Source organism: Orycteropus afer, unplaced genomic scaffold (genome assembly GCF_000298275.1).
Source record: "Orycteropus afer afer isolate SDZICR_OR568_19922 unplaced genomic scaffold, OryAfe1.0 scaffold00036, whole genome shotgun sequence".
Taxonomy (NCBI): Eukaryota; Metazoa; Chordata; class Mammalia; order Tubulidentata; family Orycteropodidae; genus Orycteropus; species Orycteropus afer.
In genome coordinates, this window is record NW_006921623.1 from 4,468,861 (window position 1) to 4,482,863 (window position 14,003).

The 14,003-nt window shown below is 46.9% G+C and overlaps 1 protein-coding gene across 1 annotated transcript in view; it reads right to left on the minus strand.

Moving 5' to 3' along the window:
- CEP164 (centrosomal protein 164) overlaps positions 1–14,003 on the minus strand; it is a 75,714-nt gene that overhangs the window by 21,764 nt on the left and 39,947 nt on the right. The window contains exons 8-13 of the mRNA XM_042780365.1: positions 11,722–12,105; positions 10,347–10,427; positions 7,508–7,591; positions 3,019–3,104; positions 1,918–2,085; positions 852–998 (exon numbers count right to left, since the gene is read on the minus strand). Of these exons, the coding sequence (XP_042636299.1) occupies positions 852–998; positions 1,918–2,085; positions 3,019–3,104; positions 7,508–7,591; positions 10,347–10,427; positions 11,722–12,105 (950 nt within the window). The remainder of the gene's footprint in view (positions 1–851; positions 999–1,917; positions 2,086–3,018; positions 3,105–7,507; positions 7,592–10,346; positions 10,428–11,721; positions 12,106–14,003) is intronic.

Sequence of the window (14,003 nt, forward strand, 5' to 3'; positions counted from 1 at the left end):
GAATGGGAGGGGAAAAACCCAGTGACTTCTAAATTTTAGAAGTACCTGGTACAACATGGGTGAATCTGAATACCTGCTGAGCAAAAGAACCTAGGAACAAAAGATATATACTGTATAATTCCATTTACAGGAAGTTTAAGAACAAGAAAAACTATGGAATAGAAACCAGAATAGTGATGATCTGGGGTGGGGAGATACTGAGAGAAGGGGCATGAAGAAACATTCTCAAAGGATGGAAATGTTCTATATTTAATCTCGGTGATTATTACATGGTGTGTATACATATTAAAATTCAGCAACTTATACAATTCAGATTTGTGTACTTGGTTGTTGTTGTTATGTGCTGTCAAGTTGGACTCGACTCATAGCAACCAACCCCTCCTTGGGTTTCCGAGGTGGTAGATTGGGCATGCCCAAACCTCCTTCCAAGGAGTGGCTGGTGGGTTTGAACCGCCAGCCTTCTGGTTAGCAGTCAAGTGCCTTAGGCACGATGCTACCAGAGCTCCTTACCTCAATAACAAAAAAAGTTTTTAAGAAAACATAATTGTGCTTGGTAAAGGGGGAAACTTGACTAACCAGGTTCCTGTCAAGGAGCCAGGAGGCCCCCCTCATATTCACCCTCACATCCCAGGTCCTGACAAGGAGCCCCTAAGCTAACCACACATAAGATTCAGTGACAGCTGCTTGGTGTTCACAAGACCATATCCAGAGCACTAAGGACAAACTCAATGTCCCCCCACATTCCACTTGCTGGGCTAGAGCACCCCTGCCCACCACCCAATAGTACAGGGACACTTAAACCATCCATACACACAGAAGACAGGGGCAGACAAATTAAAATTGGCCCTTACACTTCTGGAGAGACTGAAGGGGTGGGCCTGACTGCCACCTGATCCTCGGGCTCCTCAGCCTCTTCCTGCCCAGGACCCAGCTCCTCGGCTTGGGAGCGCTGCCCCATGCCCCTCTCGTGGGCTGCAAGTGCGCTTGGAACCCGCTCCCTTGATAGCAAGAAGGAAGCAATTGCATTAAAGCCATCAGGAAAGGAAGCAGCCCAAGGTCACTTCATTCGGGGTCACAGGAGCTGTGATGGGGACGAGAGAGACAGCCCCAACAAAGTTCTCCCACCTCAGGTCTCAACCCTCACTCTCTCCTCCTTGCCACTTCCCCAGCTGTTTACACTGAAGATCAGAGATTCATGTTCCACCTGGGAAGTAGAATGGTTACAGCACCCAAGGAGGAGCTCCACACACAGCATGTGTTCAGTGGCTGCTGCTGACTGAACAGCTGAACGTCACTGCTGCTCACCTCCCCCCAGTGACTCACTGCAACTGGATGGATTCTAAGACCAGCATCATTCTCTTGCCAGGGGAAGAGAAGAACTAGCAAATGCATAGCAGGCTCTGGACCAGGCTGGGATGCGAAGGTCCTCTCAGCTAACCTCAGGTAAGGGGCTCTGCATGCCTCTGTACTCCTAGGGCCTAGTGCACAACAATGTTCCATGTGAGTTTACTGAATGACTTGAAAGTGCTGGCAGAGAGGGTACTGGGAGTAAGGCCTCCCCTGGTAGGAATAGAGCAGCCAGGGCAACAGCTGAGTCTCTGCCCCAGGCCCTGAAAGGCAGGCAGTTGGACAGAAGAGACATTTCCTCATTCAAGTTTCTAAGCTCCCTCTAATGAGATTGTACACCCCAATTTTTTGTTCTAGACTGAGGACTAGAAAGCAGCAGATCTCCTCATTCCAAGCTCCTGTAGGAAATCTCTCATGCTGCTGCTTAGGCTGGGAGCTCACACCTGCTATCTCCCCTCCCTCTCCAAGTCACCCCTTCCCTTCTCTCCCCTCGCCCCAGCATGAGCATGCAGACCAACTACACACAGGTAGAGATCACCACCGGCTTGGGAGGCTTCAACTCATTCTTACCTCTGAAGGGAAACTGGCAGAGTGGAGCTGACTAGAGAGTCCTCCAGAGGCTTCCCTGCCTCCTTCTGCTCAGGCTGCCCCTCAGGGGCCTGCAGAGGCCCTCGTCCCGTGGCCTGGCTGGGAAGGGGACTCTGAAGCCACTCCGCAAGCAAAAGTGAGGGAGATAACCTGGTGAGAGCAGCAGAGTCAGGACCCTCCATTTGGGAGCAGGAAGAAAAGCAAGGAGGGCAAGCTATACACTAGGATGTCATCCTTCCAGGCTAGGCCCCACCCTGCCAACAGCCATGGGGAGCTCAGATAGCACAGCGGCCAGACCCGCAGGGAGAAGAAACACCCTCCTGAGCTCTCCTCCCACCTCAGTGAGGGTCAGGCCTCCCAGCCTCTGCTGCACTGAATTTGCCTGCTCAGGAGTGACAGCTAGCCACACAGGTGTATCCATTCCCAGAATTATCCCATCACTGGGGTCATGGGAAGGAACAACTTAGGGGAAAATGGGGAGAAGCCAGACTCAAGTGGTCAGGCTATAGAAAATGCATGGAACTGCAGTTTTAAGAAAGTAAGAGTGCTAATATCTTTTTAAGTGGAATGACCACCTCCCTTCCAATTCCAGGTGGCGGCCCTTCTCTTATCATGGTCTCATGCCTCTTACTTATGCACATGTGCGTGCACACACTGTTAGCTGCAGCTATTTCTGATGTGGCAGGGTCCTGGCTCAGAGCTCTTAGCCGCAGGACTGACCCTCTCGCATGACTCCCCCAGATCTCCAGCAGGCTGCTGCAGCCTTGATCCATGGCCAGGCACAAACACAGCTTAATCAATCCAATCCAGTGCCAAGTGCACAAAGTCCCCACCAAATGTACACAGCAACACTTCACATTCCTGTGCTGGTGCACAATCAGATATATGGTATGCTCATGGAGGCATATATGTGTGCACACACTCAAACATGTGTGTGTGCACACATAAACTCTGAAAGTCATCCAACCAATGCATCATTTGCCTCCAGGAAGCAGCACACTGAAGCCATGCCAACCAAAGCCAAGAGCTCTGCCCAAGTCCACACCATCTCAGGCCTCTGAGGCAACCTCCCACATACTGTACCTCTCAGAGCCTTTGGACTGCATGCTCTGCAGCTCATCTCGGCTGGACTGGCTGTCAACTTTGTCCTCTCTTTCCAGTCCCTGGGCCTGTAAGCAAGAAGCAGTGGAAAGTGTATATTGGAGTCCCTGGACCCTCCTATTGACTCCCATGCTTAGTAGAGTGCAGTGAGAGGTGGCTGTTGAGTGAGTGGGGACCACATGGGACACGAAACAAAAGGCCTGTCCACACAGTGAAGCTCCCTGGGGTTTTGGCTAAGTCCCCAGCCTCACAGCTGCTCAGGGCCTGCCTTGGTGACCTGAGGATGAGTCAGACAACCACAGTCACAGCATGCAGAGCCACAAGCCAGAGGCTGAGGGAGAACACACAAGAAGGAACTGCCTCCTGCTCCTGCAAGCGTTCAGTGTTGACTACAAAGGGAAAGCAGAGGCATGTATGCATACCTCAAAACCATAGAAGCCACAGACTTCCAAGTGTCAAGGATATATGGGAATGCTCAAATTAAGTGGAAAGAATTGTGGTCAGAAGACAAGTACATTAAAGAAGAATGCTAGAGACATAGAGTCTTGGTAGAACAAGAGAGTTACACCCAGACTGAAAAGGGACCACCCAGGCACTTAGAGGAAGGAAAACAAGGATGCCTTAGGTCCATACCACACTCCCCCAAGCACCCAGGTCCCATCAGTAGACAGTGAAGCACCTTCCCAGGCAGAGATTAAAAAAAAAAAATCATTTTAAAGCATGGGAGTCTAGGCAAATTTAGCAAGCTGGTGAGAAAAGAGGAGTATTCGTGATAATCTCAAATATTTTCTACAGGATGGGTCACAATAGACTCAGCCACAGCTTAGTCACAGTGTAGCTGGCCTGGACACAACCCTCAGTTCTAGCACTTCCCGCTTGGATGTCTGTCACCTACCATGTAAAATGAGATAATAAACCACAGCGCACAGGGCTTCTTGTAAGGAGTCAATTAGATCTTGTACACAAAAGCCAACTTCCCGCCCAAAGAAGGCATGCCACCAATGTGAGCTCCATATCCTACACTCCTCTCCCTCTCCCCCAGCCTAAGGGTGGGGGGGGGGAGGCTTTGTCAGTGCTCATTCTAGGCCCTCCACTCCTTCTGTCACACTGACAGGGGACCCGTCTGTTCTGGGACACCAGAGTTAGTAGGAGAGGTGGGGCAAGAGACAGCCCACTCCATCTTTCCCAGTGGGGTCCCTGGCCCTGTGCCCACATCATCCCTACCTCTCCACTGGCAGCCTAAGCCCAACAGCTGTGGCCGACTCTGCCATCTGGATGGGCAATGGAGGGCGTGCAGGGGCTGAACTAAACCCCAGCTCCCCCAGATTCCATTAAAAATAGACATGTTGCCTCTGAGTACCTCCTGGTGCCTGCAGCAGAAGGGCTCCCTGCCAGTGCTGCCACTCTTGATCGCATCAGCCTGGGCAGAGCCTGCAGACAGGGGCAGGGTCTGCAGTCCTTACTCCCACCTACTCCTTACCCTTCCAGTGTTCAACTCCCAACTTTTTTCCCCCTACAAATCACACTAAGCTCACTGAATATTCTTCTCTCACTTTACAAGAAAAAGAAAAAAATCACAAAGGCCAACTCCATTTTACAAACTAAGTAATACAATGATGGGTAGTAAAGAGGGATGGCTGTTAATAAAAATGTAGAGATTGATGCCTGAGTCAGGGAAGAGCTGTAAGCCACATATCAGGAAGACAAAGGCAGTCAGCATGGAGGCTGGCTGCAGAGGCCTTCTGTCTACTCCCTCCTGGTTTCTTTTTTCTGTACTTCTGTGAGAAACTGAATGAGCCTCCCACCACCACCACCGCCATAGAAAAGAGGATACCCTGGGAAAATACCCATTCAAACTGTCCTTTTTGTACTTTTACTGTATCCTTGGACCTTTTTGCCCCAAAAAGGGACCAAAGGAACCAGCTGAGAAAATCAGCCAGAAAAGTGATATAGCAAGTATCTTCTAAGCCCCTGGCCTAAGAAGTTGGAGACACTACTTCCCCATTCGTCAGTGCCAGGGTTTTGTTTGCGTTTAAAGTCTGGACCCCAGTAAAATAAGTCATGGTACATTTACATAGCAAAATGCTATACAACCATTAAAGAGAACAGGTACAGCACATCACCAAGCAGTTTTTTAGAATAATCTCAATTTTTACAGGGAAAAAAAGATAAAAAAATAGAAAATAGATACATCCTTATACATACTGTTGTTGTTATTTGCCATCGAGTCGGCCCCGACTCATAGCGACCCCTCCTTGGGTTTCCGAGGCAGTATCTCTACGGAAGTAGGAATGCCCAACCTTCCTTCCGAGGAGTGGCTCGTGGGTTTGAACCGCTAGCCTTCTGGTTAGCAGTCAAGTGCCTTAGGCACTATGCTACCAGAGCTCCTTTATACATACTAAGAAATGTTAATGGAAATTATTACTAGTTCTCACCTCTAGGAGTGAGGCTGCAGGAAGTAGAGGATTTTGGCCTTCTGTATTACTTGAAATAATTATATCATCACTTTTCTAATTTATTATGAAATTCACTGTTTATATTATTATGATCATTAATTATCTTGACTGTGATGATGGTTTCAAAGGTTGATACATGTCAAAACTTATCAAATGTACGATTTTAGTATGTGAAGTTTAGTTGTATGCCAATTACACAATTTCTGAACAAAACCCAGTTTAGCTCATTTCTAAGCCTCGGCACAACTGGCCTTGGGAGAGATCTAGAAGATACAGCAAAATGGACAAGAGTCTGTTTAGGAAGAACTGAGTTTATGTTAATGGTAGTGGAATGATTTGGAAAAGGATAATGAGAATGGTTACATAACTTGAAGAATCATCAATGTCACTGAATTGTACACGTAGAAATTGTTGGGCTGACCTTTCTTATGTGTATTTTCACCACAACAAAATTACAAAAAAAAAAAAAAAAGCCCATGAAAAGGACAAAGGGGATTACATCTATGGTTCTGTCTGTCCCACAAAGGGACAGCTTGCTCATACCTCCACCTCCATCTCCTTGCTCAACCCCTCCATGTCCTAAAGACAGGAAAGAGGTAGAGGCTGAACCTTCCAACAGGCCCTATTAGATCAGCCAAGATGAGCACCCAGTACTGTCCACACTCTGACTGACTGGTCATGAGGTAAAGCTTAGGACTTATTCTGCCAGGCCTGGCTGCCTCAGGGGGTGCATAATTAGAACCAAATCCAAGCCAGGCCCTGCTACCGCTTTACACCAAGTGGTATGACCCAAAAAGAGACTGGCTGGCCTCAGTAAAGTCTTACATAGGACCAAGAAATCTATCTTTTGTAAAGCTCCCAAGTAATTCTGATATTGGCCAGGTTTTTGGAGCCAGAGCAATGGAAATCCACCCTACCCTGCCAGCTCCATAACTTGCCCACTTACCTACCCGATGTCACAGCAGGCTCACAGGGCGCTTCTCCAAACTATTCCTGATTAATCCTACTTGCCCTTGATTGCTCTGTGACACCCCTCTGGCACTGCAAACAGGGGTGACCAAGGTTCAGCAGGAGCCTGGTGACTGACTAGGTAGTAGCCCAGAGCTGAGAGGGATATGAAGTGCTCAAATCAATGGAACTGACCTGAAAATTCTACCCTGGCTCCAGCCCTCACTTCACAAAAGATGTCCAGTCTTGTTTCATGTTCAAGAGCTTGTTTGCTGCACTGAACAAATTTCCATTTCACCCAAACCAAACATTCTCCTAAACCTGCAGCAAGCAACAATGTGCCAGAATCTCTTCTCTTAACAAACCCACAGAGGAGAAAAATTGATCTTCTCTGCTTTAAGCTCCTTAAAGATGGAATCTGTGTTTGAGTCATCTTTGTACCCTATGCTGGGTCAGACAACACCCATGCCCACACAGAGCTTACATTTGGAAGAAGAGACAGACAAACAACCAGAAAGCAAAACAGGAAGCACTAAGAGGAGCGAAGAGAGGAACACTTTATCCTTGGAGGAGGTGACATCAGTGGTGGGCCTCCAAGACTGAGAAAGAGTTAGCTTGGGATAAAAGGGGAGAAAGCACAGCTCAGAGCAGTAAGGAAGTAAACAGTGTGCCCTGGGAATGCTGAGTGGTTGCACGTGGCTGGTTTGTGGGAAGTGCTGAGGAAGAGACTGGCAAGTTGGATAGGCCAGGCTGTGAAGAGCATCATAATCCCAGCCCCACAATCTACACACATGAACAAGTAGAAAGCCCTCAGTTGCTGAATGAATGGATAAACAGATAAATAAATGGGGAGGGGGAGATTCTTTAATTCATAGTGGCAAATGAACAGGAATGGTCAGAAACCCCATCAGAGACACAGAGTCAGGGCCATGCCTAACAAACAAGAAAGGTGAGAACTCCCAGAAATGTACCTGGTGATAGGTAGGACTCAACTCTGGGTTATTCCAAAAGATGGTTGCCAGGGATAGTGAAGGCCCAACCCAGCCCACCCACCCAGACAGACTCACCTCCCAGTGGGCTCCCTCCAGGACCGGGGAAAGTTCATTAACATCCAACAGGTGCTCTGTGATCCGGCTGTGAAAACCAAAGTCCTGGAGACAATGGAGATGGAAAGTCCACCAGGGCTTCTCCTCTACCCCTACTCCAGCCTCCCAGAAAGGCACCGCTATGTGCCAGGTACTATGCTAGACATTTTGACATCCTGGTGGCACAGCAGTTAACGGTTGGCTGCTAACCAAAAGATCAGTACTTCAAACCCACCAGTTGCTCTGCAGGAAAAAGATGTGGCAGCCTTAGAAAATCTATGGAGCAGTTCTACTCCCTCCTACAGGATCGCTAGGAGTCAAACTGACCAGACAGCAACAGGTTTGATTCAGGTTTAATAAATTTAATCTTCCAAATAACTCTGTGACTAGATGGACAGGCATGTGATAAAGTAAGTATGGTAAAATGTGAACTGTAGCTAGATGGTAAGTACATGGGTGTTCACTGTAAAATTCCTTTAGCTTTTCTGCATGTCTGAAAACTTTCATAATAAAATAATGCGGAAGTAACACTATAAGACCGATACTTTTAGCCTTCTCTTACAGATGAGGAAGCAGGTTTGAGAGCACAAATGAGTTGCCCAAGGTCACCCAGCTGTCAAGCAGTGGGGCTCTGGGTCAGAGGTGCCCCTGGGCTGACTTCAAAGACCAAGCTTTTTCCACGACACAAGCTGCAAAGCATGTCACTCTCCAGCTGTCTCTCCCCTTCCAGTGTCTAACCAGGGCACCAGGAAGGAGGCCAAAGAGCCCAGGAAATCTGTGGGTAGCCTAGAAACGAGGCTTTGGCGGGCTCATCCCACCTCCTTCCTTCCCCTCCCCATGCATGTGCTCTTCTGGACAATGTCTCCACAGGCAGCAGGTGCCCACACTGGTGCCAGCACCTTCCTGCCCTTTGGCTGCCACAAGACCATAATCCTACCTCCTCTGAGCCCAAGATCCCTGCTAGGCTAAGTGAAGGATTGCTACCTGACAGCATGCTAATGGGGACAGTTCTGTCATCAGCCCTGATTAATGGCGGGCCGTCCAGCCGAGTCTGGTCCATGGCTTTCTCCATCCACTCCCAGAGAGAAGAAAAATGCTGATGGGCACATTTCTCCACACAGGTGACTCCTTTAGAAGAGCCAGACTCTTTGCTTCAAAGCGTTCTCTGACAATGCTATGCTTCATAGATGGTTTTTGCCAATAATAATACTTTTTGCCTTTCCTTCCTAGTGTGTGGGTTTTTCTTAGTTTGGGGTGACATTTTCCCTTCAGTTTGAGTTCTACTCCAGTTAATGCAGCTGCCATCTGTCTCCTAAGCCCATGGCTCAGTAAGGGGCTGGAGCATACAGCCTTCTAATTCTACTGCACCCCCTCACATCATTACTGTTCATCCCTGACCCTCTCCCCTAATCCCCTCCCTTTGATCTGCCTCCTCCAAACAGATGGAGCAGAATTTCTAGAGGTAATGCTCTGCCAAAAAAGCACCCCAAACTACTCCCCTTAGATACAGACCTGGCAAATGAAACCACGATACAGCAGGCTGGGTGGAAGGTCTGAGACAAAAGACCATGGATGCTGGCATTCCAGTACAAAGATGTGACTTTAGAAATAAAACCACAAAGAGCTTGGGGACTGGTCCTCACCATACAAAACCAAACCAAGCTCACTTCCATCAACTAGGATCCAACTCACAGACACCCCTCCTTGGGTTTCTGGGGTGGTATCACTGCCCAACCTTCCTTCCGAGGAGTGGTTGGTGGGTTTGAACTGCCAGGCTTCTGATCAGCAGTCAAATGGCTTAGGCACTATGCCACCAGAGCTCCTGGTCCTCACCACAGCTCAGTGATAATTCTCTCTATATATCTCACACACACACACACACACACACACACACACACACCAGTCTCTTCCCTCCTAGGCCTATGTAATGTTCAACTAGTGCCCAGAGGCAACTCAAATGATCTCATAGGCAATTTACACAATAGTAATAGTAGTAAGGGAGCTCTGGTAGCATAGTGCCTAAGGAACTTGACTGCTAACCAGAAGGCTGGTGGTTCAAACCCACCAGCCACTCCTTGGAAGGAAGATGGGGCAATCTACTTCCGTGGTGATACTGCCTCGGAAACCCAAGGAGGGGTCGCTATGAGTTGTGGCCGACTCGATGGCACATAACAACAATAGTAATAAGAGCTAACATTTATCTAATGCTTACATGCTAATGGTTTACATTTTTCCACTGTGTTCTCACAACACATCTAAAAAGTAGGTAGTATCATCCTTATTTAATGGCTGAGAAACTTGAATTAGACACAACTCAACTTCGAATTCTAATTCCACCCACTTCCTAGCTGTTTGATCCTAAGCAAATTATTGAACCACCAAATCAAAACCAAACCCACTGCCACTGAGTCGATTTCAACTCATAATGACCCCCAACGGGTTTCCAAGGCTATAAATTTTTATAGAAGTAGACTGCCTCATTTTCTTCCCAAGGAGCAACTGGTGTGTTTGAACCACTGACCTTCTAGGTAGCAGCCAAACACTTTACCCACTATGCCACCAGAGCGCCTTTACTTAACCATGTTGTTGTTGGTGTTATGTGCCATCAAGTCAGCCCCAACTCATAGCGACCCCTCCTTGGGTTTCCGAGGCAGCATCACTATGGAAGTAGGATTGCCCAACCTTCCTTCCGAGGAGTGGCTGATGGGTTTGAACCGCCAGCCTTCTGGTCAGCAGTCAAGTGCCTTAGGCACTGCGCTACCAGAGCTCCTAAATCTCTCCTGCTCTTCCCCACCACTTTGCCAGCTCATCTCAAACTCACCAGGTCAAGGAAGGACTTGGGGTCAGAAGCAGCAGAGTCTGAGAGTTGTCGCTCCTTCACATGTTCACTGATGTTTGACTCCTGAGAAAACAAACACAAAGAGACATCACCCAGCTATGCAGAGCACAGCACAGCAGGACAGGATCACTACAGCAGAGGGGAGAGAACTGTCCAGTAAATTTCATTCAGGCCATGGTGCCAACACAGGGCTCAGCCCCAACAGAGATCTACCTCTTCTTGAAAACCTGAGGAAGGCCTGTGGCCCCTCCCACTCCCTCTGGACACATGCCCCAGCACCCACACCCCTGGGCTGGGCAGCCCAGCTGAGACCAGACAGCCACACTCTGAATCAGAACAAGCATGTACATGGTAAAGAGACCCAACTGTAGTGGAAGGGTTAGAAAGCTGGGAGTCTAAAGTTTGATACTGTCCAAAAAAAAAAAAAAAAAGAAGAAAGGCATCTTTTCTAGAAAGTACAAAAAAGCTCTTTAAATTAATTACCCAGCCATCTACCTGGAGGAGGAACAGAGCTAAGGGCTGGAAATCCAAAATGCCAAAGGATCTGTCATACTTCTACCCATGTACGTCACCCCTGGTCTTGCAAAGCAACTACTCCCATGTCCTGAGCTGATTCAGAAAGAACCACAGAAATCATTAAGAGTCTTCTTGTAACCTAACCTACCTGTGCATGTTTGGGGGTGGAGGGGTAGAGAACAGGACACTACCAACCATGTTATGTCTCCTGCCACAATGTTCTCTCCCTACAGGAACTCATTGTGCTGCAACCATGACTGACCCCATACTGATGTCCAGGTGTTGAAGAGGGAGACAGGAAAGCGAAAGAGGAAGTAAATAGGAGGGGGGGAAAAAAAACCCAAACCCACGGCCATCAAGTCAATACCAACTCAGTGACCCCCATTGGGTTTCCAAGGCTGTAAATCTTTATGGAAGTAGATTGTCTCATCTTCCTTCCATAGACCTGCTGATGGGCTTAAATCACCAACCTTCTGGATAGCAGTCAAATGCCTTAGCCACTGCACCACCAGAGCTCCTTAAGTAGGAGAAAAGAAGAACGTTAATATCCCAGGTGGGATGGAGGTGGGGGGCTGGGAAGTGTCTATGGAAAAACAAATTACTGCTCTGAATTTCTAGTGCCAGCAGCTTTGGAGTTCCATTCCAGATTTGACTGTCCTGCTGAATCTGGGCACATTTGTCACAATTAAAGGTTCTAGCTGATGCTGTCGAGCTCATTGCAGAACCTGCAAATGAAGCTCCTGACTCAGTAATAAAGATGTGGGGCTGGGAATCTGCATAAGGCTTAAGAGAGAAGCACAGGGTTTCGGCCAGCAACTGTCTACAGAACAAAGTGACTTACTTCACTAGCAACTGATCCATTCTCTTTTGGGGAAGAAGCCTCCCTTTTCAGCTTCTCCACTTCCTCTTCCTTCTCGAAGTTCTCCTCTCCTTTATCCACCAGATCCATCAGTTTCTCCTTTTCAGAGGCTTTGGAAGGATGATCGCTCCCTGTGTCCACCCTGTGGTCCTGACTTCCAGAGACCCCGGTATTACTCTTCTCATTCTGTTCTTTTCCTGGGAGCTGAGAGCCCACCACTCTTCCCTGTTGCTCTTGGCCATCAGCACTGCTCAGGCTGCTGTCTGCACCCTGGCTGAAGAGCTTGCCAGGAGTAGGGGGTCCAGCAGCATTGGAATCAAGAGAAGGATCCTTTTTTTCCTCTGGCTGGCTTGTTCTGAGAGACTCCTAGGGAGCACAGACACACAAGGCAGGCATCATGAATTTCTAAAAGGAGTTTAGGGACTCTACCACTTGTCTGTCATTTTGTTGTACTGTGGTGGCTTGCATGTTGCTGTGATGCTGGAGGCTAGGACACCAGTATTTCACATACCAGCAGTCACCCATGGTGGACAGGTTTCAGCAGAGCTTCCAGACTAAGACAGGCTCAGAAGAAGGAAGAGGCCATTCACTTCTCAAATAACTGCCAGTGAAAACCTTATGAATAGCAGTGAAATGCTGTCTGATATATTACTGGAAAACAATATGAATAGTCCTGAGATATCATCTGACACAGTGTCAGTAGATGAGCCCCTCAGGTCCAAAAGCACTCAAATTATGACTGGGCAAGAACTGCCTCCTCAAAGTAGAGTCAATGTTAGTAACCTTAATTCATTTGGCAATGTGGTATGACTCAAAATGGTAAAAAAAAGGGCTGAAAACATCCACTAATAATCAGAACATGGAATGTACAAGTATGTATCTAGGAAAGTTGGAAGTTGTCAAAAATGAAATGGAACACATAAAGATCAATATCCTAGGCATTAGTGAGCTAAAATGGACTGGTGTTGGCCATTCTGAAACAGACAATCATATGATCTACTATGCCGGGAATGACATATTGAAGAGGAATGGCATGGCATTCACTGTCACAAAAAATGTTTCAAGATCTGTCCTGAAGTACAATGCTGTCAGTGATAGGCTACTATCCATATGCCTACAAGGAAGATCAGTTAATACTACTACTATTCAAATTTATGCAGCAACCACTAAACCCAAAGATGAGGAAATTAAAGATTTTTACCAACTTCTGCAGTATTGAAATTGACCAAACATCCAATCAAGATGTGTTGATTATTACTGGTAATTGTAATGCAAAAACTGGAAACAAAGAAGAATCACCAGTAGTTGGAAAATATGGTCTTGGTGATAGACATGACATCAGAGGTCACATAATAGAATTTTGCAAGACCAACGACTTATTCATTGCAATTACCTTTATTCAACAACATAAATGGTGCACATGGACCTCACCAGATGGAATACACAGGAATAAGATCAACTACATCAGTGGAAAGAGGAAATGGACAAGCCTCAGTTATCTACAGCCAAAACAAGGTGAGGAGCTGACTATGGAAAAGGCCATCAACTTCTCATATGCAAATTCAAGTTGGAGCTAAAGACAATTTAAACAAGTCCACAAGAACCAAAATATGACCTTGATTATATCCCACCTGAATTCAGAGACCATTTGAAAAACAGATTTGATGCACTGAACACCAATGACCGAAAACCAGATGAATTGTGGGATGACATCAAGAACATCACCCAGGAAGAAAGTAAAAAGTCATTAAAAAGACAGGAAAAAAAGAAAAGACCAAAATGACTGTCAGAAAAGACACTGAAACTTGCTCTTGAATGAAGAGTAGCTAAAGCAAATGGAAGAAATGATAAGATTAAAGAGCTGAAAAGATTTCAAAGAGCAACTCGAGAAGACAAAGTGTATTATAATGAAATGTGTAAAGACCTGGAGTTAGAAAACCAAAAGAGGAGAACACACTTGGTATTTATCAAGCTGAAAGAACTGAGGAAAAAATTTAAGCCTCAAGCTGTAATACTAAAAGATTCCATGGGCAAAATACTGAATGATGCAGGAAACATCAAAAGAAGATGGAAAGAATTGTACCATAAAGAATTGGTCAATATTCTGCCACTCCAGGAGGTGGCATATGATGAAGAACCAATGGTACTGAGTTCCAGCAAGATGGCGGACTAGGCAGAAAGACTGCACAGACCCTCTTCAACAAAGAAAAGGGAAACCAATTAACACAGACACAGAAGATAATCTTGGACCCCTGAGCCTTGAA